This window comes from Coffea arabica, chromosome 7e (assembly GCF_036785885.1).
Source record: "Coffea arabica cultivar ET-39 chromosome 7e, Coffea Arabica ET-39 HiFi, whole genome shotgun sequence".
Taxonomy (NCBI): domain Eukaryota; kingdom Viridiplantae; phylum Streptophyta; class Magnoliopsida; order Gentianales; family Rubiaceae; genus Coffea; species Coffea arabica.
In genome coordinates, this window is record NC_092323.1 from 44,996,769 (window position 1) to 45,024,112 (window position 27,344).

Below are 27,344 nucleotides of genomic sequence, written 5' to 3' on the forward strand. Positions count from 1 at the left end.
GAATGAAATCAGACAATAATACATAGAGCATATAAATTGCTATAATGTAGTTGCAATAACTCATAACAGATGGATGGGGGAATAATAAAAAAAGTTCAAAGTCTAGCAGCCATCTGGCTAGAAATAGCTTAAAAATTAAAGGCAAGCGAAGAAAAGCTTAGTTGTTGATGTTAAGGCCATTGAAGTTGATGTGATTGATGTTCATGGGTTCATCCATAGCGTATGAAGTAATTATTTCATAGGCTGCACATTTGATGCCGGCGAATCTGGAAGAGGAAGGTTTAACGTAGAACAGTTTTGTCCTTTTTTTGCAGAGTACGCATGAGGTATGAAGCTAGATCAATTTTCTGGGTCAAGAAAACGAAGGGAAGAAATTAGTGTAAAGAAAACATAAAGGAAAGAAAACACTCGTGACTGGATAGGGATGAATAGGCACCTGTTCGTATAAATAATGGAGTTCAGCAGTTGAGTAGTTAATTAAATTTTCAGCTTCAGTTCCCATAGCAGTAGCAGCCAATGATCCGCTTGAATCAGCAATGAAAATGGTAATACAAGCTCTGTAAGGGAGAAAATGGTATAACAGTTATGAAAAAGTATGGATTTCATGAATTCATTGAGTAAAGTGATTGTATGCACTGAAGAGCTTTAAAAACCTTGGTAAGAGTTCAATGTTAGCCTGACAGTATTCGCATTGAACTATCGATGTGCCTGCAAAGCTGTTTGGTTGATGACATTGGGGGCATGCCATATAGAATAATTTTTGGGGCCTAAAGGAAATTTCAATGATTCCTCTAATCCATGCAGTAGTGGTTCTCTGTAAAATAATAATAATAAGGATAGAAGGGAGGTAAACATGATTTATAGAATATAAATAGCAACAAGACAGTGACCTGTTGAAGTGCAGCACTAATACGAAGAATTCTATTATTGGCAACAGGAGGGAGAAGAACTCGCGGATCAGTGTAACTTCCATTATCAATTAGCTTGTCTATTGCAAGTGCATGACTATGGTACCTGATATATATAAAATGGGAGAAACGGTCTTTAAGTGGCTCAATGTAAATGGGAAAGCGGTGTATCATATATTTAATAGTTCTGACCAGAAATCAAGATGCATTGCTTGTTGCAAAAATGGAGCCACCGTAATGGCTGAACAATAAGAAGTTGAGAAGCTCAGGTCTGGTATTGAAATAAAAAAAGTGTTAAAACCAACAGCTTTCTAAGAAACATATGCATTTAACGTTCTTGAAGAAAAAGAGAGTAGTATATAGCTACAATTGTTTGTTGTCACCCTGATTCTTGTCGCAATAATGATGGGAAAATGGCGCCCAGGAGCTCTAATGATGGGACCATCCAGTTCTTCGAATTCTTTCCAAAGGGTTAGAATCATTGGTTTCATACTGGGAAGAAAAAGAGAGTATAAAGTCTAAGAACCTTTTCTGGAATCAAAAGCAACAGCCGTCGCCGGCAACAGCATCAGTGCATACAATCATCAGGTTAGAATCATTAGTGCTTTTTTAAGACGGCAATGCATCACGGCGACAGCATTAGCATCCGCCCATCTTTCCTTTTCTTTGCAGCATTAGCATCACGGCGACGGCGCAAAAGCTCGGCCTTTTCTTGCTCTGGCATTTCGGCATAGCGTTTACGACGCCTTGAATTCCTAACCATGTTCTTAGACTGGAAGGCTGAAGAAGATAAACTAAGCCCAACAACCAAAGGAAAAATGACACAGCAACACCCAGAGTGCAGAACAGGCAAGAGAAGAAATGGAATAGATACAATCACACAGCAACAAACACAGAGGCATGCAACAGAGGCACAGAGTAGAGGACAAAACATTTTTTTTGTAGCAAGAAATTCGAGCACAGGAGAACAATAATAAAAATATGTAGAGTAGAATGAAAGAGCACAAGGAAGAACGAATATGCTTAAAGTTAAAGGAAGGAACAGGAGATTAGAATAGTTTAAAAACCTGAACTGGCTCAAACAAGCACTGACTGGAAGCACACGTCTCCAAAGCCAAAAGGGCACCAGGTGAAACAGAACTGGCGCAACACACTGCCACAGCTTCCAGAAAAACAACGAAAGGTTTAGCACGCACACAACAGCAGAAGCAACAATGAATAACATGGAGAAAGAAGATAAGAGCAAAGAAAATAGACAAAAAAAAGCACAAACAAGCATTACAGCGAACAAACAGAGTGCAAAAAGGAGAAGGATGAAAGAAAATGAGCAGCGAACAAGGCAAGGTTGAGAGGATGTAAGCGACCAACAAACAAACGAAGAGAGCTAAAAGCCGAGGGAAAATGATAAAAAAATGGCTGCAACGAAAACAAACGCGAACATGCACAGCATCGACGAAGGCAACAACACAAACCCGCATTTAAAAAAACCAGAGGAAGGAAAAGTAAGGAGCTGGAGCTGTGGTTGTGGAAGACAACAATGCAACAGTAACCAGCTACAAGCAAAGGAAAAAGACCGGGAACATGCAGAGGAAATTTAAAACATAGAGAAAATGCAGAAAATCTCTGGAAACAAAAGGAACATCACCATACACAGCATCAGTGCAGCATAAAAAAGCAAAAGGAAAAAGACTAAGAACCTGCAGCTGCGTTTATGGAAGACGGCAATGCAACAATAACCAACTCCAGAGCTAACAACCAGGAAACAAAAAGAATGTAAGACAAACAGAGCTAAAAGAGTACAACACAAAATTTTAAAAAGCAAAAGCAACGGTGAAGACAGAATACACTCACCATAAGCACAGCAAACAAGCGATAGCAAAAAGCAGCGAACAGAAGACAGAGCAATCAAAAGCAAGCTAAATGGAACCCAAAAAGAAAGATATCCAGCAGAAACCGACCGAATTACCCAACGGTTACGAGGTTTCCTAGCATGGCCGTACAGGGATTAAATGCCTCGTTCGTAAAAGCCGAAGCAAGTTGAAGATTGGAAATTTGGCGGTAGAGGCCATTTGACACAGATGGGCACACCCGCAGAGATTATTACCAACAAATACAGAAGTAAAAAAACAGGTAAAAAAAACAAACTCTCAAGGAGCAAAACGTAATTTCACCTCTGACCAAGAGGCTGTTCTGCCGCTAATGACTAATGATGACTATGACTAATGACTAATGACATCAGTTCATTTGTTTTGGGGAAAAATATATATATATATATATATATATATAAACCATGCAAAAACTACCTGTCTTAAAGAAGAAGAAGACTACCTGGTACGGGAAGCTGACATCATAACCAACGGCCAATCCCTACAACGCACATGGGCGGACGACCATCCAACGTGGCAGGGGGCGGTTCCCTCTTTATCTATATGGTTGATGAAGAAGTGACGTGAGTAATTATATACCATTGAACTAATTTAACATACGCATACAACTATATCTAAACTGATGAGCTGAATGATCACACCAAATCAAGAACAGACATGAATGCTTCAATCTTTACACCAAATCTGCTCTGGAAGAAGGAATAATTGCAGTATTACATCAGTTGAATGAAGAGGTATACAGAACATCCAACAAAAAAGGTCATCTGGTTTCTCTGATTTGTCATTTTGATCAGTTCGAGCAATTTACCACTTAAAATGGAAAATAAAACATGAAACAACATAAAAATGTTTAAGAAAAATGGTTTCCTCTAGACTTCAAAAATATTGCATAGTGAAGAATAAAAATGTTTGTACTTCAGCATATTGCAGTGAAGAAAGACATGTTTTCAGATATTTAAAGCTATTTCAATGACACATGCTTCTCATATAACAATGTTATGCAACTTATAAAGGTCAAGTATTGACACAATTTTACAACTGGGTACTATGCCTTTCCTTTTTGAAAAGTAACACGAACTACAGTATGTTTCAACATATCAATCAGTTGAGTTATGGTTTTTATTGAGGAAAAACAGAAGCAACTTACACTCCTGTATTACTTACATACCCAAAGTGGGAGCAGAAAAGTGTATCTCGCATATATGCATGGAAGAAGATTTCACAAATTTGGGTTATAAATCCTTAAACAAACATTATTCAATATTGAAACAGATTGTGCTAGCTAATGTTGGTTTGGTTAATGCATGAATGTGTTTGCCACTGCAATCAGAAAGTATATAGCATCATCGGGTTCAAACAGAAGAATTTGGAAGTCTCCAGAAATTGGTTTGAGATATAAATGAATTAAAATATCAATGAACTGATTCAACATATAAACAGATGAAAAAGAGACATTGAATCATTATATATAGGGCTGTCAACGGTCCGGGTCTGGACCCGGACCCGGACGAATTTGCCGGGTACGGGTAGGTATATTGTTCCGAGACCCGGACCCGGACCCGGACCCGTTACCACTTAATAATTTACGGATCGGATACGGAATATACCATTCCGACCCGTATCCGACCCGGACCCGTTTTTAATTAATTAATAATTAAAAATATATACCTATATATTACTACTTTCGTTCCCAAATTTATCCAACCCTAACCTACCCACCGCCGCACATCTCTTTTTCCCCTCACTCTCTTTTCTCTTTTGCTCTGCCGTGACCAGTCCCGCCTCACATCCCGCCTCCGCCAGCTCTTCCAGTCTCATTCTTCCCTCTTTTCTACCGGCCTCACATCCTCCCCTCTTTTCTGACCAGTGACCAATCCCGCCTCACATCCTCCGCCTCCGCCAGTGACCAGTCCGCCGTGAAACTGGCGAGCTCTCTTCATCTCTGATGCCTGACGGAGTGACAGTTGCAGCTCCAAAGAAGCCCAACTCTTCCAGCTGTTGAGGGAAAATTTCACGGTTGGCAAGCTGAAAAAATTGGAGCTTTTGCTATCTGCCTTGCCTTCATCTTCCGAGGCATAATTGCTTTAAGGTATTGCCGAACCCACCTTATGCGGATAGTAAGGGGAAAAAAACAAAAGATTAACTTAAATTGCCCTTGTTTTCTTGGTTTGTGATTTCGCTGTTAAATTGAACCATTTGTTTTTTTTTTCCTTTGGCAAAGATATCCACGGCATTTCAACAAGAAGGGACAGAATAATAGCAACAGCAATGGTCATTCTAGCTGTTGTGACAAGCACCATAGCTATTTCTACGAATATATACAAGTTAGTTGGAAACAAGTCATAGGTCTTTGTCTTTTTCAGCTTTGTTGTGGTTGAGTTGTATGTTTTCCTGTATAATATCAAATGTGGGTTGTATTGTTTCTGACAAGCACCATAGCTCTTTCATTTGTAATTTTCGGCAAGAAAAGTTCGATTCTACTTCTTCGGCAAATTAAATAACTTCCCTGATTTCGCAAAGGCTTGTGTAGTCCGCAAAATGTGATAAAAATCAGACTGCATTTTCAGGCGCTGAAGTTGTATCAAAAACAGGTTTTCTCGGGCCTTTTTCCGGGTAGGCCCGACCCGGATCCGAGACCCGTCGGGTGCGGGTCTGGTAGATATATTAAGAGACCCGTCGGGTATTTGGGTCGGGTCTGGAAGTAATGCAGTATAACGGGTCCGGGTCCGGATTTATTAATTCCGGCCCGGACCCGACCCGTTGACAGGCCTAATTATATAATTGAATTGAATCAGCATATGCAAATATAATTTTACCTGAACCTGATGACTGGAATCCCACTGTACGTTCACTCCCACACAGATCAAGTGCGATGAGAGGAAATAAACTCTCATCCTGAGGAAATCTCCTTTGCTTCTGAGGGAATTGACTCTACTTCTGTGAAATTTGACTCTTCTTCTGAGAGAATTGACTCTGCTTCTGAGGAATTCGACTCTTCTTCATAGCGATCTCCAATTATGATCTTTAGAACCTCATTTTCCATATCCATCTGTTCTTGCTGAATTTGCTTTACAGAATATGTGACAGACTTGCGACACCCTTTCACTTCAATAATTTCAAGAGTTAGGCATTCCCCAAGACAAAAAGGGATCTCTTCCAGCTTCTTACACTGGTGCACAGCCAATTTCTCAAGATGGGGAAAATGATCAGAAGATGCAGTCCAGTTGCCAATGTCCAAGCAGGACAGTTCCAAGACTCGGAGGTTAAGGAACTCCCCTTCTTTCATTTCCCATTCTTCTCCGACAAAGGAGTCCTCGAGTAATTTAAGCACTTCAAGATTGGGCAACATTCCAATTGTCGAGATTTCATTCCATGGCTGACTATTCCGTGAAAGAGCCAACTTCTTCAAATTCAACGGGAATTTAAATCCATATCCCTGAAAATCAATCAAGTGAAGTGATTCTAGTTGACTCATACAGTCAAACACAAGAATCTCGTTGCAATTTCTGGTAGCTTCTCTTGACTTGTAGGGTCTCATACATTTTAGCCTGCGGATGCTTGGTAACTTTGTCAGGATCTTTTGCAAGCTTTGAGAGGAGGGATCAATGGCAAGGTTTAAAGTGTCTAAATGATCTAAATATGGGGATCCTTCAAGATTTCCATCTGTAAAAATGAAACCACGAGTCCTATGTGTAGTACGTAGATAACTCAATGTCCTAATCTTCCAAATAGTATCCGGCAGAACAATTTCGGTAAACGGATATTTTACAATATGAGTTTCTAACCTTGAGAGGTTGGCTATTGCAGATGGGATCAATGTTACTTTATTAAGCACCAGGTATCTTAAGTGAACCAGCAGCACTACTTCCATGGGAAATGATTTACGAAAGTTCAAATCCCCCAAATCTAACACTCTAAGAAGTTTAGGTAACAAAATCCCCAAATCCTCCTCTTCAAAGTGATCGCGTCCAAACAAGATCAAACAGCGCAAATTGGGAAAAATTAGCATCGACTCCCAAGTCTTCAATTCCCTGGTATTGTGAACACAAACTCGGTGGTGGTTGCATGGTCTAGTAAGACTAAAAGGGTCTATCCAACTATCAATAATATGCAGAAAACCTTGTTCTTTGGCTTTTTCCACACAAAACTCATGTACCAAATCATGAATTTGGCAGGCTTTGGCACCACCCATAGTTCTTTGTCTGGTAACTATAACTAAACTGCTATTAATTAGAGCCATCAAGTAGTCGTAAGCCACTTCCTCTAACCTTTTTCCTTCAGTCAGTTGCACGAATCCTTCAGAGATCCAAAGCCATAACAATCTTCGGACATTAATAACCTCATCTTCTTGAAATGCAGCAAAGTATAGAAGGCATGGATTCAAATAATCCGGTAAGTGACTATAACTCATCTCAAGTGTCTTCATGATGTATTCACTGTCAAGGACAATGGGACTTAGAAGACTTTTTGCAACTTCTTCCCACCTATTTTGCTCAGTATTAGCTAGAATTCCAGCAACAAGGACAACTGTAAGGGGTAAGCCGCTGCAAGCTTTTGCTATTTGAAATCCTACTTCTCTTAATTTTGGAGGACAACCTTCTTTACCAAATAGCTTTTTTTGTAGCAAGGTCCAACTCTCTTCATCAGTAAGATAGCGGAGATGGAAAGGCACGCTAGCATGTTTGATTTGCAAAGACAAATCCTGAAATCTACTGGTAAAGAGAATCCTGCTTCCATTGGCATCATTCGGAAATAATCTTTCCAACAAATTCCATGCCTCAACATCTCACAAATCATCCAAAACAAGGAGATATCTAGTTCTCATCAAAACTTGCATTAGCGTATCAGCCAAATTTTTTTCATCCATCTCAAGATATTTGTCAGAGCTCTTAGAAGAAATACTACACAAAAGTTGAACTAACAAACCGTGCATGCTATACGCTTGAGAAACACAACACCAGCCACAAACATGGAAATGTGACCTGACTGAAGCAGCAGTATAAACTTTATTGGCTAATGTGATCTTACCAACCGCAGCCATACCCACGATGGGAACAACATCCAACTGCATTGATCCTCTCATAAGTCAAAGAATGATAATTCTTGCCTCATCCTCATGACCCACCAGATCTTTATTGTGTATGGCAGCAATAAGTTGTGGTGGTATGTGAGTGGATATCTTGTTAACTCTCTGTGGTTGACCATTATGGATCTCTAGGCTCTCAATCTTCAGAAGATTGATATCTCTAGCAACAGCATCCAAAGAATCTTCACATTTATCACCAATAAGTGTTGAGTCAATCAGTAACTTTGCCTTGTAAGTAGCCTCCATAACATGACTCCAGAAAGCTTGAAGTTTTCCATCATGATAGCGCTGATCCTTGATATTCTCCAGGAAAGATCTCAAGAATATGAGATCTTCCTGGACCATTTGGATTCTATCCAATGGGAAGACAATTGAATTCTCAGCCTCATCACACCTTGGTAGTTCCTTGAGATTTTCTAGGAAAAAATCCATACAGCCCAACTCATTGGATCTAGGATAATTAGATGATGAATATGGTGATGTTAGTGGATAATTGTGTGCAACCTCTGCCATCATACACTTGAGAACATTGTGAAAATGAAACAGCCCAAGCTCTGTTTCCTTGGGCAAGCCTTCTTTGATTTCATTGACAAAAATAGAGAAGATCATAATTCCTGTATCACAGACCATAACTCCAATAAGATCCTTTATTTCATCACCTAGTTTCTCCCCCTGTTTAAGAAGGATTCTCAGGCAGCTTACTCCCCAATGGAGTTTTAGCATTTGGTCCTTCACTGATACCTGAAAACTTGCATAAGATCCTAGTAGATCCACAAGATAGTCTTGGAGAGAATCAATAAATTGGGCTACCACTGGATACTCATTCTCCTCATGGACTAAAGCAGATAATCTTGATTGATTCTTTGAAGCCATCAGGACCTGTATGTAAGTTTCTCGGACTTGAGGGTCATGAGCATTTATCTTCTCGTGTATCAGCAGAGAAATTTCAGATTCCATTTGATTGAACACTTGTTCATCACCTCTGTCAAACCGACAAACAGAAATCAGGCGTGCTGCCACAATGGCCACAAGAGTTAAGAGATCTATCAATTGAGTAGACTCAACACCTCGCATTGTCACAAAGCCAATGAGATTCCTTAAGAGCATTAGCTTCTGTCTAATGGTATCCATTAGCTTCTCCCGTTTAAATTGAAAAGATCCTCTAGAGTCTCTAAAAGGGACGAAATAAGATCCATGACTAGTTGAGGATCTCCCAGTGAGTAATAGTCGGAGAAGATGATGATGTATGATTTCTTGATATCTGTCTCAAGAAACAACATGATATTTTTCCTGGATCTGGTTAGCGCACTTTGTAAGATGTCAGGACCTGACTCACCAGAATGTTTGTATAGAAGATAAGCAGACTGAAGATCCTGAACCATCCTGATAGCCACATCTTGAATTCTGGAGCAAATAATATTAAGTCTCAAATTCTCAGACATAATATTACCCTTGTCCTCCTGATCATGCTCCAAAAGCGCTTCACAGTTCCTCCTCCTCCTCCTACACTTTTTGACACATAGATAAAAGGTTTTCAATAATCTTACCCTTTTCTTCAGGTTTTTGATGTCCCAGTAAAAGTAGAACTTGTCAAACTTGGCTAGACAATCTAAAGCAAGATCAAAGCAGCTAGTGCTACTGCTGCAGGAGATGTGATCCGACTGCAGATAATCATCTAAAGTAAAATCAAAGCAACCGTTGCTACTCCTCCTGGAGGGGATCTCCATTATGGTATCTTCTTTTCACAGAAGGTATGGTGCAGCAGAACTTCTGAAGTAATAAAAAGAAGGGTTAAAAACAAAAAAGTCCCCTGTGATAAGCCTAATACACAGAAATGCCCCCCATGGTTTCAAAATATACAACACGACCCCTCATGCTTTGAACTAAATTGTAAAGGTGACGGAATCCGTTAAACTTAACGGAAATTATCAAAATGACCAAAATACCCTTACATAATTAAACAAAAGACAGCTCAAAAAAATCATTTGTTTTATTTTTTAAGTAGAGAGAATTGAGAGTTAAGGGGTAGAATAGGTATATTTGATAAAAATTAGGTATAAATTTTTTTTTTTAGGTTCCAATAAGTCATTTCCGTTAAGTTTAACGGATTCCGTCACCTTTACAATTTAGTTCAAAGCATGAGGGGTCGTGTTGTATATTTTGAAACCATGGGGGGCTTTTCTGTGTATTAGGCTTATCACATGGGGCTTTTTTGTTTTTAACCCTAAAAAGAATAAATAAGTGAGACCACACTTTCCCAGCAACTTCAATAGTTCCAAGATCAAGAGAGAAGTTATAATCTTTGTCCCTTGAAAGACCAAACTGGTCCACTGTTAGTAGGCACGTGTGTACCAATTCGGTAGCTTACTTTTGTTATGACCAAATTGAAGTAAGATTTCTCCCATTTCAAACTCAAATTTGCAGTCACAAGAGCAGTGAGATTATAACATTCATGTAATGGTTTCTGCATCAATTACTCTGGATAATTAATTATTTCTCTCGTCAATTGTATGACAAATTATTACACATAATATAGATAGATAATTAAGTATAGAGTTTGTTGAAGTTTAACACCTGAAGTAAACCATCTAAATCAATTTTTTTTTCATTTTTGTTTTCCACATCCACTGAGAAACAATAACAACCTACTCGTAAAATAAACCTTGTGGAGGTGAAGAAACATATCAATCTCATAGTTTTTTTTCATATTAATTTCATAGTTACTCATCATATCATATCATATCACATGAAACGCGTTCACATAATTACTACAGTAATTTTACCAATAAATGCATTCATATCAAAATTTCTTTATCTAATGCTGAGTCAACTAATAAAAGCTGGAATTTCCTCCTATTTCATCCTTAATTTCCTCGTGTTTCTTTCCGTACTATGAGATTGGGAAGAAATTGCTTTACTAAACGGAAATTGTACACCCCAGGCCTAAGTGAATATGCAAAAGGAATGTCATATATATTTCAACCAAAAATATTTCAACCATTAAGTGGAAGAATACATTCATCACCCTCTAGAATACTAGCAGCAGAAATGCCAAGAACACATGGAAGCCATATATGCTTCAACCAAAAATAATGTGTGAAAAAAAAAGAAAAAGAAATTCAGCACTTACTTTGGCGAGAATGAATTAATACTCTGGGAACAGGTGATCTGTTGAATCTGCAGAAATTTCATTTATGTGGTGAAGCTACGTTTAAAAAAAAACATTAAATTAAAAAAATACAGAATTCAGCACATACTTGAGAGAAAATGAAACTTCTGGCAGTAGCTACTTGCACCAGTGATCTTGTGAGTATGATGAAGCCAGTGATCTTGTGAATATGCTATGTTGCACTTACTCATTCAAAAGTTTAAGGTCAAAAAAGGGGAACATCCGGAGGAAGATGATGATTTCAACGAAAATACAAAGGCTCCGTTTGGATATGTGTTTTTGGGGGTATTTTACAAAAACAGCACTATTCATTTATTGGAAAACAATCAATGTTGTTTGGATTAGTTATTTTTCAAAAACAGAGTGTTTTTGAAAAACAAGCGTGTATGGATTCACTCAGTGACGGAGCCAGGAATTTTTTTTTTGGGGGTCAAAATTTTTTCCTAATAAATTATCTTAATATATTATGTTCAAAATAATTTTCTTCTATTTAAATATATGACATCTAAAAATATCAAATATTAAATTTAATTATAAAGATACGTCTATTCATAAATATGTGGTACAGTCATAACAAAAATTAACAAAAAAGATAACCTTTGATTAAATATCTTATAACATTACAAACCATCCAATTTGCACATTATGAGAAAATGCTCCAATATGTCACCTATGCAATATATATATATATATATATATATATATATATATATATATATATATATATAACCATGTAATATAAATGTAACTATTTTCAATTGAAAAAAGATAAAAGTTATGTTAAGATACTTTGAAATTTCAACATCTTTTCTTAGAAGTAAATTGAGCTCTACGCTCTTTCCTAGAACTAAATTCATCTATGATTGAATCACTGCTAAATTTTTTAGTAACTTTCTTTTCTATATACACAGTTAGACAATCATTCAAGAAATTATCTTCCATCTCGTTTTGGAGCTTTGTCTGGATTATTTTCATAATTGAAAATGCACACTCTGTAATTGCAGTTGATACAGGAAGAGTAAAAACAAGTCTAATCAATCTATCAATAAGAGAATATATCACTGATTTTCTTGTGTTCACCAAGTCTTGACATAACTCATGAATACCAAATAATTCTTGCAATTCAGGATGATTTGGAATGTCGAGTTCAAAATGTTGAAGTTCTATTCTTAGATGCACTAGTTCTTGCTCCATAAAATCATTCGGATAGAACTTCTTTGCAAGTTTACAAATATCATCAATCTTGAACAGCATAAATCCATTTCTAGGATCTAAAGCAGTGTTCAAAACAAGCAATTCCACGGTATGATCATTAAACCTGCTATGTAATTCTTGCAATTGATAATCAATTGTTGCAAGAAATATGTCCATTTGATAATAATGCTCCACATTAATCTCATCATGATGACTTCGAGATCTACCACGTCTTGCAATATATTGAGCATTCATACATGGGATATCAATTTGATGTTGCTCAAAAAATAATTTAACTGTCACCAAGAAATCATCCCATCCCGAATCTCGAAAATTCTTCAGTAGCTTTGTTATGCTTGAGACAAGATACATTGCATTCAAAATATCTTGAGATTTACGTTGCAATGCTATACAAAAAAGATGAGTAATTTCCACAATGTCTTTCATAAGATGCAAAGTGAAAACAAACTTAAAAGATAACAACTGATTCAAAACAAAATTTGCATATCCACGTTGAGAGTATGAACCTCCATCTACTGCAATGTTACTTAAAACCACACAAGTAGGATTGAACATTTTCAGTAAACTAGAAATAGAATCCAAATGAGAACCCCAACGAGTATCTCCAACTCGTTTTAAAGTGCCAATTTGATTAAGCTCCCTTCCAGTTTCAAGTTCACCATTAGCAATCTTAGTAGCAACTTCAATTGCTTGAGCCTCCTTTAATTCATCATTATCATTACATTTGCTAGATATAGTAACAATGTTGATAATGAAAACTAAATTGGAGAAGAATTGGTGAACAGAAGCTACTTTTCTAGAAGCTACAACTAAAGCAAATTGAAGCCTATGAGCCAAACAATGAATGTAACAGGCATATGGACATTCATGGCAAATTAAAACTTGCAAGCCGTTCCATTCAAATATGACTAATTCATATATATCTATATATATATATATATCAACTCTCATAATATAAACTAAAATTGTAAAAATTTAGGGGGGGCCAATTTTATTTTACACACATATTTACATATTATGAATTAAAATTCTCAAAACTTAGGGGGGGCCATGGCCCCTTTCTGCCCCCCTTGGCTCCATCATTGGATTCACTATTTTTGAAAAACAACATTTAATTTTTTTTCCCTCTGTGTTTGAAATACTGAATGACATTTGCACTTAAACAATTATCAATTTTTTAATACATAGATGAGACATAAGCGTACAATTTATTGGGCGTACTATCTGAACAAATAATGACAGAAGATGTTCTACTGGTGTTGATGATAGTACATCATATCAGCTATTGCTTTCCTACTTTCATTCCATTCAGCAATTCCTACAGCCGACATATCTGGAGCTTGTGCTGCGGGCATTGGGTTGAAGGGGTTTATGTTATCTGCCAATGCTATATCTGCTTCTTCTTCAACAAAATATGCGTCATTTGGAACATACTCGGGTATGAAGTTGTGCAAGGCACAACAAGCCAGGACAATATTATTTTGAGTAACCATCATATACTTCTGCATGGGGCCCTTAAATATTGGAAACTGCTTCTTCAAGACGCCAAACGTGCGTTCTATAATGTTTCTTAACGATGCATGCCGTTTGTTGAAGAGTGTCCTCATTGCCCGCTCTTGCGTGATTCCCCGTGCACCTTTAAATGGAGCCATGAGTCCTGTGATATTCTAGTAAGCCGCATCCACCGCGTAATACTTCCCTGGCATAATGAAATTATATTTAAAACTCATTGAAGACGCAATTAGGAAAGGAATTATGTGATTTAATCTAGACTAATCTGCTGGTGGCCACGGAAAGGCACAATTAGGATCTTGTATGACTTCTTGTAAGATTCTAGAATCGTGTGCGCTACCCTCCCACCCTACCCTGACATAAGTGAATCTCATGTTGTGATCACACACGGTTAGAACGTTTTGTGATAAGCTACCATGCCTGTTTCGGTAACGTTCCCTGTCTTCGGCTGTACATCAGGCCGAAACGTGTGTTCCGTCAATCGCTCCAACGCAATCCTAATAATAATAAAAAAAATCTTCCCATAAGTTGGTCACAGCTGTTAGGCATAATGAAATAGTAATTTCACGGAGTAGCTCATAACCTTAAACCAGGGCCAGAACAAAGCACTGTTTTGTATTCCTGGATGGGTTATGTGATAATCCACCGGTCGGACTAGGTCGCGTCCCAATCGAACGAGAGATCTAAGGCAGCGTCGTAGATGGTGGTCCGTTGTCTCGGAAAAATATTGGAATCTCTCGGCAAGCACCCTATGTCGCTCATTATGACTCAAACACAGCAGGCATATAGCAACGGACTCATGAATCCCTACCCGTTGTGTCGGGTGGGCCACCCAATAGCCCCTCTGAACCAACAAGTCACACAATTGGAGGAAAAGGGGATCTTCCATTCGAAGGTTGTCGAATATTCTGTCTCGATGGCCGTTTATCAGCTGTATAACATATTGAGCACCCGACTGTGCACCATCTCAAATTCTTCGCCGCTGCCCTGAGTTGATGTACGGGTCGAATAAGGCCAATCCAGCAAGGATAAAGGCAGCGAAGGCCAACATGAACTCCTCGTCGTCCGAATCATCAGATGAGTCCCCACCATTCACATAACCATCATACTCCATTTCGTGTAATCTGTGCAACTGTGTCGGGCGTGAATCTGAAAAAAAAAAAGGAGGTCGTGATATCATTCAAGACCAATCTTAATTTGCCTACATTGAGCAGGAAATATAAAACTCAACATGTACATGGACCAAAATTAGGCAAAAATCTATTACATGCGATTTTCGGTAAGACAAGGGATAACTTCTTGAAATAAGTCGAGGCTATCCGCCAACCAATTTATAGCCAACAAGTTGAGGGATCAAGAAGAAGTTTTGCATCTTACATAAGAAAAAGAATCTTACATCTTCTTCAAGTAAGTCACGTATTCTTGAAAAGAATTGTTGAAGTAAGTCATATTCTTGAAAAGAGTTGTTGAAGTAAGTCATATTCCCTACCTAAAAGTTGCTCTAAAAATGACCATCATACCTAAAAGTTGCTATTTTCCTTCCAAAAGTTGCTCTTTTCTTGTCCCTTACTTCAATTACCTTACATCTTCTTCAAGTAAGTCATGAATTCTTAAAAGATTTGTTGAAGTAAGTCAATTTCTTAAAATAAGTCTTATTCTTTATTCGAAACTTTAGGCCAAGTAAGGAACGTTGTCCCTTATTTGAATTACCTCATATAATTCTTGAAGTAAGTCACACAATTGAAAAGAGTTGTTGAAGTTAGACATATTCTTGAAATAAGTCCTTATTCTTTACTATAAACTGTAGGCCAAATAAGGAACGTTGTCCGTTACATCTTCCTTACTATCCAACTCTTGAAATTTTTCTGAATAACTAAAATTAGGAATCGTACGTACTGTTGAAATAATAGTGCGTTACCTAACAGAGAAAAAACTAACTAATCTGGACTCAAGCAGAATGTTGTTGAAGTAACGGATAAACTTTCTTGAAGGCAATTATTTGCATATTCAAAAAGTATCATATTCTTGAACCTGTTGCTGAAGTAATACATTCTTGAAAGTAAGGTTTAGGCCAAGTAAGGAAAAAACTCCCTTACGTATTCCTGACATTCCAACAACCTGCATGGGTGAATCTATCACTCTTAATAAGTAGTCATATCAGACATAGCAATAGCCAAACCAATACATTTCCTGAAACGACTACGTCGTTGGACTGCACTTTTTTTTTTCAGGAAATGTACTGGTTTGGCTATTGTTATGTCTGATATGACTACTTATTAAGAGTGATAGTTTCACCCATGCAGGTTGTTGGAATGTCAGGAATACGTAAGAGAGTTTTTTTCTTACTTGGCCTAAACCTTACTTTCAAGAATGTATTACTTCAGCAACAGGTTCAAGAATATGATACTTTTTGAATGTATAAATAATTGCCTTCAAGAAAGTTTATCCGTTACTTCAACAACATTCTGCTTGAGTCCAGATTAGTTAGTTTTTTCTCTGTTAGGTAGCACACTATTACTTCAACAGTACGTACGATTCCTAATTTTACTTATTCAGAAAAATTTCAAGAGTTGGATAGTAAGGAAGATGTAACGGACAACGTTCCTTACTTGGCCTACAGTTTATAGTAAAGAATAAGGACTTATTTCAAGAATATGCCTAACTTCAACAACTCTTTTCAATTGTGTGACTTACTTTAAGAATTATATGAGGTAATTCAAGTAAGGGACAACGTTCCTTACTTGGCCTAAAGTTTCGAATAAAGAATAAGACTTATTTTAAGAAATTGACTTACTTTAATAAATCTTTTAAGAATTCATGACTTACTTGAAGAAGATGTAAGGTAATTGAAGTAAGGGACAAGAAAAGAGCAACTTTTGGAAGGAAAATAGCAACTTTTAGGTATGATGGTCATTTTTAGAGCAACTTTTAGATAGGGAATATAACTTACGTCAACAACTCTTTTCAAGAATATGACTTACTTCAACAATTCTTTTCAAGAATACGTGACCTACTTGAAGAAGATGTAAGATTCTTTTTTTTATGTAAGATGCAAAACTTCTGCTTGATCCCTCAACTTGTTGGCTATAAATTGGTTGGCGGATAGCCTCGACTTATTTCAAGAAGTTATCCTCTTGTCTTACCGAAAATCGCATGTAATAAATTTTAGTCTAATTTTGGTCCATGTACATGTTGAGTTTTATATTTCCTGCTCAATGTAGGCAAATTAAGATTGGTCTTGAATGATATCACGGCCTCTTTTTTTTTTCAGATTCACGCCCGACGCAGTTGTACAGATTACACGAAATGGAGTATGATGGTTATGTGAATGGTGGGGACTCATCTGATGATTCGGACGACGAGGAGTTCATGTTGGCCTTCGCTGCCTTTATCCTTGCTGGATTGGCCTTATTCGACCCGTACATCAACTCAGGGCAGCGGCGAAAAATTCGAGATGGTGCACAGTCGGGTGCTCAATATGTTATAGAGCTGATAAACGGCCATCGAGACAGAATATTCGACAACCTTTGAATGGAAGCTCCCATTTTCCTCCAATTGTGTGACTTGTTGGTTCAGAGGGGCTATTGGGTGGCCCACCCGACACAACGGGTGGGAATTCATAAGTCCGTTGCTATATGCCTGCTGTGTTTGAATCATAATGAGTGACATAGGGCGCTTGCCGAGAGATTCCAACATTTTCCCGAGACAACGGACTGCCATCTACGACGCTGCCTTAGATCTCTCATTCGATTGGGACGCGACCTGGTCCGACCGGTGGATTATCACATAATCCATCCAAGAATACAGAATAGTGCTTTGTTCTAGCCCTGGTTTAAGATTATGAGCTACTCTATGAAATTACTATTTCATTATGCCTAACAGCTGTGACCAACTTATGGGAAGATTTTTTTTTTATTAGTATTGCGTTGGAACGATTGACGGAACACGCGTTTCGGCCTGGTGTACAGCCGAAGACAGGGAACGTTACCGGAACAGGCATGGTAGCTTATCACAAAACGTTCTAGCCGTGTGTGATCACAACATGAGATTCACTTATGTCAGGGTAGGGTGGAAGGGTAGCGCACACGATTTTAGAATCTTACAAGAAGTCATACAAGATCCTAATTGTGCCTTTCCGTGGCCACCAGCAGGTTAGTCCAGATTAAATCAAATAATTCCTTTCCTCATTGCGTCTTCAATGAGTTTTAAATATAATTTCATTATGCTAGGGAAGTATTACGCGGTGGACGCGACTTACCAGAATATCACAGGACTCATGGCTCCATTTAAAGATGCACGGGGAACCGCGCAAGAGCGGGCAGTGAGGACACTCTTCAACAAACGGCATGCATCGTTAAGAAACATTATAGAACGTACGTTTGGCGTCTTGAAGAAGCGGTTTCCAATATTTAAGGGTCTCATGCAGAAGTATATGATGGCTACTCAAAATAATATTGTCCTGGCTTGTTGTGCCTTGCATAACTTCATGCGCGAGTATGTTCCAAATGACGCATATTTTGTTGAAAAAGAAGCAGATATAGCATTGGCAGATAACATAAACCCCTTCAACCTAATGCCCGCAGCACAAGCTCCAGATATGTTGGCTGCAGGAATTGCTGAATGGAATTAAAGTAGGAGAGCAATAGCCGATATAATGTACTATCATCAACACCAGTAGAACATCTCCTGCCATTATTTGTTCAGATAGTACGCCCAATAAATTGTACACTTATGTCTCATCTATGTATTAAAAAATTGATAATTGTTTAAGTGCAAATGGCATTCAATATTTCAAACACAGAGGGAAAAAAAATTAAATGTTGTTTTTCAAAAACAGTGAATCCATACACGCTTGTTTTTCAAAAACACTCTGTTTTTGAAAAACAACTAATCCAAACAACATTGATTGTTTTCCAAAAAATGAATAGTGCTGTTTTTGTAAAATATCCCCAAAAACAGCATATCCAAATGGAGCCTTGGTTGTTTTTGAAAGACAAAAACAGTTTTTGCAAAAATTGACAATCCAAACAGAGCCTTAGTTATTGTAGTTATAACAATTATTTTTTGTTCATGCTTTCCTCAAATACCCCTTATTAATATTAGATCATTCGTTCAAAGTAAAAGGCATGTATTACTATATTGTTTTTTGAATTTAGAGCACTTTAGTTTCTTAATGCAAGAGTCAATCTAATTCATGTTACATGTTTAACTAAAATGAATAACAAAAATAAAATTGACAAACAATCAAACATTTTAATTTGGAGCCATTAGAAGGCAACAAATATATTCTAAAATCTATAATAATAATGTACATTAAATATGGGTATGTTAGTAAAATAACTAACTAACTACTCTTTAAAAAAAGAAATAGGCTTATAATTTGGGACGGGCACAAAGGAAAGTGAGCCTATTTTTATGGGATAGAGAGAGTATTAAATACTGAGTCTCTATTCCAAAAAAATAGCAAGCTTTTCTCCTTCTCTTTTACTATTTTTTTTCCTTCAACTGCTTTAACAACTTATCTATTGCCTAGTTTTTCTTGGAATTCGAACTTTGACTTCCTCAATAAAATTCCGCCTTGATCTCCAAATATAATTGCTTAAATGTTGGAGAAATATTTATGATCTCTCTTGAAATTTATGATCTCTTTTATCAATTGAATTAGTTTATGCTTCTTTCCTTTTGCCTATGTGTAAAGGCACATAAGTTTCTGTTCTTTTTCTTTCACTTCTTTGTTAAATTTTATTTCATTTTTTTATAGCAGAACTGAAAAGATTCTCGAAATAAAGTCAGAAGGGACAAACAGAGCCAACGTAAAGCAATTTGCATGTAGCACGAGATAATTCTTGTTTTTTGAATAAATGCCTACTTTGGTTGTTGTATTTTATATTAATGAATTAAGGAAAAATTGTTCCAAACACCCCTCACATTTTGTTCAATGAATTTTTTTGTCTTTTACTTTTAAAATATTATTTTTACATCTTTACAAATTTAAATTAGCAAAATTTAGTTCCCGTGGCGACTTTTGATTGCGGCCTTAGGAGGGGTCTAGGGGGCGAAGGAAGGGAGGGGATGAGGAAGGAGGGTGAGAAGGAAAGAGAAGAAGAAGAAGAGGGAGGAGGAGGGAATAAAGAGGAAGAGAAAGGAGGCAAAGGAGAAAGGAAGCGGAGAGAGAAGGGAGGAGGAGGTAACGGGTGGTGGCGATGGGTGATGGTAGTGGTGGTGGGTGGTGTAAACTTTTAAAAAATACCAAAAAAATTGTAAATTCTAAAAATATTCCAAAATACTTTAAAAAAACCTCCTAAAAATATCTCTAAAAACACCGTAAAAAACATTTACACTAAAGTTTTATATATATACAGGTACAGAAAAAAATATTTGAAAAACACCCACAAAAATAACTAATTCAAATAGAACCTTTCTTTTTTTGAAACAAATTCCTGAATCGTTAGTTAGCTAAAAAGAGATAAAGGAAAAAATGTTAGTTGCATGCAGAGCGTTGTAAACACTAAGGGAGTTTTCGTTTTCTCCCAATTCCAAGTGTTTGGAGTGCAAATTGGCCTGTGGATTTAGAGTTGAATTACAATTGTATATGGCCCAGTTTAAACTATTTTTCTTGAGACCTTGAAAAATTAGAAAGTTTTCAAAATGTCATGTTCTCTATTTTATTAATCTTCTTGGGATTAAATAACTTACATTGCACTGAACATCAGGATCACAAGCCTATATATTGTTAATTTTTTTTTAAAAAAAAATTTAACTTGGCAACTTCTCCAAATTTAAAGACTTGTTAATAAGACTAACAATTTTACTTCTTTTTTCATTTGAGATAATATGGGACGGCAAACCATCTAAATTTTTTTTCCTACATCCGTGGAGAAATAACAACAGCCTACTTGTAAGATAAACACTGTGGAGGTGAAGAGACATATTAATTTCATAGTTACTCATCATACGATATCACACGAAATGCGTTCACATAATTTCTGCAGTAATTTAAGAATACATGTATTCATATATAAAAAATTCATTTATCTAATGCTAAGTCAAATAAAAAAGCTGAAATTTCCTCTTATTTCATCCTTAATTTCCTAGTGTTTCTTTCCATAATTTGATGTTGGGAGGAAATTGCTTTATTGAACTGAAACTGTACGTCCCAGGCTTAAGTGAATATGCAAAAGAAATGTCAACCAAAAATATTTCAACCATTAAGTGGAAGAACACATTGATCACTCTCTAGTATACTAGCAGAAGAAATGTCAAGAACACATGGAAACCATATATATTTCAACCAAACATAATGTGTGAAAAAAAAAAAAGAGAAAGAAATTCAGCACTTACTTTGGAGGGTGAATTCTCTGGGAACAGGTGACCGGTTGAATCTGCAGAAATTCCATTTATATGCTGAAGCTACATTAAAAAAAAAACACTTTAAACTAAAAATAAAATAAAATTCAGCACTCACTTGAGCGAAAGTGAAACCTCTGGCAATAGCTGGTGATCTTGTGAATACGCAACAATTCCCAGTATACCATACACCTACCCATACAAAATCAAGTTTAAGAAAGAAAAAAGAACATTCTGATGATTTCAACCAAAATAAATAGAATTCTTATATGCAAGACTTTTTGCATGTGAAATGCTACACTAGGACATCCACAAGAGTGTAATCCATTTGTTGCATCATCATTTTATTATGCCTTTCTTTCATTACAACATCACTCATTACAGATTACACGCTACAAAGTATAATAGCATGAATCCACATCAAATCACACATTTATTTTAGTAATTCACAATACATGTCCCATAAATAAATAAATTTATTTATTTTCTAGAAATAATTTCATTATTTTTGGGAAATAATTTATTAACTTTTAGTGAAATTTTTACATTTCAAAATTTTTATTTTGGAAAAATAATGTTATTAATTCATAAAAGTCACATTATTTTTGGCTCTCAAAATTAATACATTGTTATTTTAAAAAAAATAATTAAGTAATCATTAAACAAATACCACGCTCTATTTAAGTAATTTAACTCCGTTACATAATTTGCATTAGAAGTAATATTACATAATAAATATTAATTTTTATTATCATTGCCTTCGAACCATTCCCAAATATTACAGTTGTAATGATGGAATAGAAGAGTGAGAAATTGAAAAAATATTAATAATATATATAGATAAAATTTTGAGGATTGAAATCTAGAAAATATTACCGCTGCAATGCTGCCTTTATTTTGTTTTACCATTGCAAATTTGACAAAATGGACTGTAAAGCTTTTGAATAAAATGGACAAAATGGGTAAATATTTTGATCATTGAAAGCTTTGAGTATGGGTCCCATGGTGCTGCTTTGAATAATTGGTCAAATGGGCAAAATTTTGATGATTGAAATCTAAAAAAAATATTACCATTCAGTGTTGCCATTATTTATTTATTTATTTTTTTTTTTTGAAGGAAGCCATTATTTTGTTTTACCATTGCGAAATGGACAAAATGGACGTTTTGAAAGCTTTTGAATAAAATGGATAAAATGGGTAATATTTTGACAGTTGAAAGCTTTGAGTATGGGCCCAACAACTTTTGAGTGCCTTTCATTCGTGTAGTACTCGTTATACGCCCACAATGCTATGGAACACAATGCATGGGTGTAATAGAGTGTTTTTCAACTTCTATTGCACCCATTGTGATGCTCTTATAATAGACAAAGTAGTAGTAGTAGTAACAGGAAAATAATAGATACACACACTCCCATTAAAACAATAGTCCCTCTGAGTTTACAGATTTCCAACCCTGAGCTAATTTGCTAAAACTGAAAAGGGTCACTTTCCATGATCCATGGCTGCCATTACACAATTGTGTACAATTAAGTATAGAGGCCACTGGGCTTTTGGTCCAGCCGTCAAAGGCTTGGTGGTGCGGGAGGTTCGACCCATGCCTCTCACAAAAATTTGTCATAATATGTGACGGTTTTCGGTGGTCATTTTCGATAGAGTTTATACTCACATAGGAATCCTATCGTTGCGAAAAAAAAAGTATAGAGATTTCTTTTTTGCATTTCTTCCAATTTCCAATTCTAGGTACACTTGATATATGCACATGATCCATGGCTGACAAACTTTGTATTGTTCCAAAATTATTAACTATGTTTTATGCATCGAACAAGTATTAAATTCTCCTAACCATTACTTGTTTGCATGTCTAAAACTTGGGATAAAAATACCTAAAACTTAGGGGTAAGAAAATAGAATAGCATAAGTTTGGGAGATTTGGTAAGTAAGGGTGTAAACTTTCAATGTGTTATGGTAACTTTTTTTATGTCCAAAAGTGTATTAAATAGCATTTGTTTGGGGCAATTGAGTTGAGACCAATATAGTGATAATCTATTTTATTGGCACATTATTACAAAAAGAGACATTAGTAAAATGACCGGCCGGGCACTAGCTACTCCTCGGGTCAAGGAGCATCCTGACAGATTATAAGGTGTTGGTAAATTATCGTAAATGTATTACAAAACAAAAGTGTAATTAACAAGCATTCTTCTAGGGTTTTAACACGTCAACTAACAATTAATGTATATTATATATATTTTTTCCAAACTTTAGATTTTGTGCCAAATTTGTATTTCAGTAGTTATAAAGAAAGACAAATAAAATGAAGGGTTCATTACACACAAAATTGAGGTTATGGGATGAAGTTAGAATTAGGGTATACATTAGGAGATTAGTTGTAAATTATCCTAAAAAGATCATGTAGGTATATTTTAAAATTTCTTGTCTTAATTGCCAAGAAATAGTACCGAAAATTGTCCTGAAGAAATCATTAGCACATTGGTATAAACTTAGACAGTTTTGGATTGAATCTTATACAAATTTCATTATATAAGTTTACAATTCAAGTTTACACTCATTTTAAACGACTTTATACCAAAAGAGGTAAGAACTACAACAATCAGATTGAACTAAACAACTTCCAAATCTGAGACCCATTTTAAAGAAAAAGTATAGTTAATTTGAAAAAGTATATAAAATACAGGAGGTACAATAATTGTATTCACATGGAAAGTCAGATATAATTTTGGCATGTTAACAAGTATCCATGCCTGTTAGGACAAAAATCCCTATATTTAGACCCAATTCAAACGAGCTTTCGCCATGTAAAGACATTGGTTTTTGGAGAACTTTTAGATGTTATTATAGCAATAAAATTTTATTGAAAAAATTTTCCTTTTAAGATGAATTGAAATTGGAAATTGCTTAAGGATTAACCCAGATCTTCCTAATAAAGGAACCCAAAGCTTACTAAAAAAGGAAAGAAAAAAATAAGCCAGACCCAATAGAAAAGTTGCCAACAGATTATTCTTTGTGGAGTAACAAATGTTTTTAGTTTAAAAAAAAAAAAGTCAAACAGGATTCCAAGAAAAACAAGAAACCATCTATCCAGCTATTAGTAACAGATGTCTTCAAAAACTAAATATATTTCAAAGAGTAACAATAATATGACTTATGGTCCCAGAGTATTACTAATTTCTTAATCGGCTAATTTGGGAAGATTGCGATCATTAGTGAAACAAGAAAGAACTACAAGGATTCTTGCGTGCAATTTTGGGTTGAAGACAGGAGACTTGCTATGAAAAATGAGAATAAATCCTACCAGTGGATTTAGCAGAGTTAGATCATCTTTTCCGACTCCAAAATGAATCAACTCAACCGATGATTCCTTCAACATACAGAATATAAAAACAGCAGAGAAAATGGAATAATTAATCAACTTATTTCCTTTTTCTTTTTTGATTTCCTTGAATTTAAAAATACCTGTTGTTGAAGAGCACCGTAATCGGCTCTGTTTGAAGAAATTGACTGCAGAAGCTCCGGCAACCGGCAGGAACCAGCTTCGCCTCTACCCTAACAAACCGCTGCGTGGGATTTCTTTGAAAAATATACTACTACTGAATGTCTGAGACGAGATAGTTCACAGTAGCAGGCCTTCACTGTGTTGCCCACAAAACAAAAAGCAGAGGTTGTTTTTGCGAAGAATATTTATGCTTTTCACTTTTCTTGCCCCACAAGAATATTGATGCTGTCTTTTGCTTTTCCACATTTCAAACAGAGAGAGGCGGTGGTGCTTTTCAACAAGCCTTTGTCGCGTCCATTACCGAAGAAACACGAGTCGTCTCGTGGGCCTCAGAATAATTAGTGCTATTTGGGCAGGAGGGCAGGACCTTCAAATTTTAAAGGCTTTTTCAATTTCTTATTTAGAAAACACAAATTTCAATTGAGGATATTTTCACTAGAGCTGCAAACGAATCGACACACACGAACTCGAGCTAATAAAGCTGAACTTGACCCTAACTTCGATCTCGAGCTCAAAAATATTAAGTTCGTTAACTTGCGAGTTTGATTATATATATATATATATATATATATATATATATATATATATATATATATATATATATATATATATATTAATAGTAAAATTACATATATATCCCTTTATTTTATTATGTGTTAATACTAAGTTCGTTAGCTCGCGAACTTGATTATATATATATTTTTTATTTTAATAGTAAAATTACATATATATTCCTTATATTTTATTATTTGTTAAGAAAAATTATTATTTTTATTTATTTTTTAAAAACAAAATAATTATTTTTTTAAATAAAATAATTATTTTTTATTTTTTTTAAGCTCGAGCTCAAACTTGACATTTTGAACTCATCGAATTAGAGTTCGAGTTCGAATTTCATAAAATTATAATATATATTTTATATATAATTATATATATGTATATAATTACATATTAATTTTTGTAACGAGTGGTAGGACGAGCCCCATTTCTAAACGGGAATCAGGTTTGGGGTTTATCTAAAACCTTCCAAGTTACTAGGGAATTGGAGAACTCCAAATTTTTAAATATGATTCCAAAATCCCAATTCCGATAATAGTAATTCAAACAACAATTATAGAGTTTATTTCAATTCTTCATTTCGAAACTCTCTTACCAAACGTCACCTAAGATAAATGAAGAAATGACAACAAAAGACTTAAAAATTTTAGTTGCGTCACAGCATTTGTAATATTCCTACTTTTTTGCAATTGTGCATGATACTTCTTTTACTTTGGACTATTAAACTTTTTTACTTTAGTAACCTTTTTTTTTTTTTTTTGCTTGTTTAGTTTTGTTAGATTGGTAGCAATTTTTTTTTTTTTTGTCAAATGTCAACTTGTATATATCTGTTAGATTGGTAGCAATTGGCTCTCGCATATGTGGAGTAGTAATCCGTTTTGGTTCTTTTCTTTTTTGTCCATTTTTTTGGGTTAAATGATTTAAGGGCTAATTTTGTTTTCATCTTGTCATGAAAAGTTTTTTCTTTTTCTTTTTTTTTTTGCTTATGTGGAGTAGTAACTCGTTTTTGTTCTTTTTTTCTTGTATTTTTTGGTTAAATGATTTAAGAGTTTTTTTTTTTTGGCTACAAGGGAGGGAGAGAGGGTGGGCTAGGAGGGGGGGAAGGAGAAAAGAGGGAGGATGAGAGAGAGGGTGAGAAAGGGAAAGGCAAAAAACAAATAAAGGAAAAAAGGTGGGGAGTGTGAGGTGCCAGCATGGGCGCCAATGGCAGTTTGGGAAAGGGGAAGGAGAGGGAGGAAAAGAAGATAGAAAAGAAAGGAAACAAGAGGAAAGAAAAATTAAAATAAGAAAGTATTTCACACATTCCCTAAACACTCAAATACACAAAAGTTTTTATACAAATTCTGCAATAAATTGCATTAAAGTTTTATTCAAATTCTCAAAAAACACATCATCTAAGCGAATCCAATTTGCTATTTCTTGCGCCTCTTGGAATTTTCTTTGGAACATCAAAGTCTTAGCATTTTTGTAATTTCTGATTTCTTTAACCTGCAAGAGTGTTTTTAGAATTATTAGAAAGAGTTAATAAAAAGGAAAGTTAAAAGTATTGCAGAGGCAAAAGAAATATTTCTTTTCTATTATTCAGCTTTTCAACGTTTTGGACATGTTGTACCAAATTGCGATTCATTTGCATGGAACAATTGTACTATAAGAAGATATAAACCATACCTTTAAGTTTCAAAATGAACAACTGAGCCAAGCTCAGTGGCCACCAGGGAGAGACTTAAGTCCCTCCTTGTGCTATAGGTGAGAATTCAAACCATACTTAGAGCAAAAAAAATCTAAGAGTTGTGTTATAACACTCCCTTAGTCTAGTTGGATCTGTATATCCACTAGCCCCTAACACAAGCCTCCTTAGGTCTCCCTAGATTATGGTAGAATAGGTTATAAAATTGTATTTGTCGAAAAAAAAATTTAAGTTTCAAAATGTACATTAATGCATCATACCTTCCTTAGGTTCCCCCTCCCCCAACCGAAAAAAAAAAATTTAAGTTTCAAAATGTACATTAATGCATCATACCTTGTTACTTTCGATTGGCATACATTAGTTCAAAGTTTGGTAGGGATACCAAAAAATAATTAAAAAATGAAAAAAAAAGCCAGAAAAAAATAAAAAGGAAAAAAATAAAAGAAAAAATGAAGAAAAAGA

The 27,344-nt window shown here is 35.6% G+C and overlaps 2 protein-coding genes across 7 annotated transcripts; both read right to left on the reverse strand.

Moving 5' to 3' along the window:
- Positions 1 to 24,853, reverse strand: LOC113702460 (replication protein A 70 kDa DNA-binding subunit D). 6 transcript variants are annotated; one of them, XM_072060212.1, is made up of 14 exons: positions 24,598 to 24,853; positions 24,437 to 24,502; positions 21,242 to 21,315; positions 21,118 to 21,158; positions 11,011 to 11,057; positions 3,237 to 3,333; positions 2,606 to 2,656; positions 1,976 to 2,061; positions 1,276 to 1,400; positions 1,101 to 1,179; positions 891 to 1,014; positions 654 to 814; positions 437 to 557; positions 1 to 347 (listed from the first exon to the last, which is right to left on the reverse strand). In XM_072060212.1, exons 9-14 carry the CDS (start codon positions 1,397 to 1,399, stop codon positions 282 to 284), a joined length of 675 nt encoding a protein of 224 aa, XP_071916313.1. In that variant the 5' UTR covers position 1,400; positions 1,976 to 2,061; positions 2,606 to 2,656; positions 3,237 to 3,333; positions 11,011 to 11,057; positions 21,118 to 21,158; positions 21,242 to 21,315; positions 24,437 to 24,502; positions 24,598 to 24,853; the 3' UTR covers positions 1 to 281. The 6 variants fall into 6 exon arrangements, 5 of the variants coding, with proteins under 5 accessions (XP_071916313.1, XP_071916312.1, XP_071916314.1 ...); XM_072060211.1 differs by having other exon boundaries at positions 1,976 to 2,070; XR_011818563.1 differs by adding an exon at positions 5,611 to 9,650 and having other exon boundaries at positions 1,101 to 2,070.
- On the reverse strand, positions 11,848 to 13,916 carry LOC140011395 (uncharacterized). The gene is made up of 2 exons (XM_072060188.1): positions 13,537 to 13,916; positions 11,848 to 13,090 (listed from the first exon to the last, which is right to left on the reverse strand). Exons 1-2 carry the CDS (start codon positions 13,914 to 13,916, stop codon positions 11,848 to 11,850), a joined length of 1,623 nt encoding a protein of 540 aa, XP_071916289.1.
- Positions 24,854 to 27,344: the final 2,491 nt, after the last annotated feature.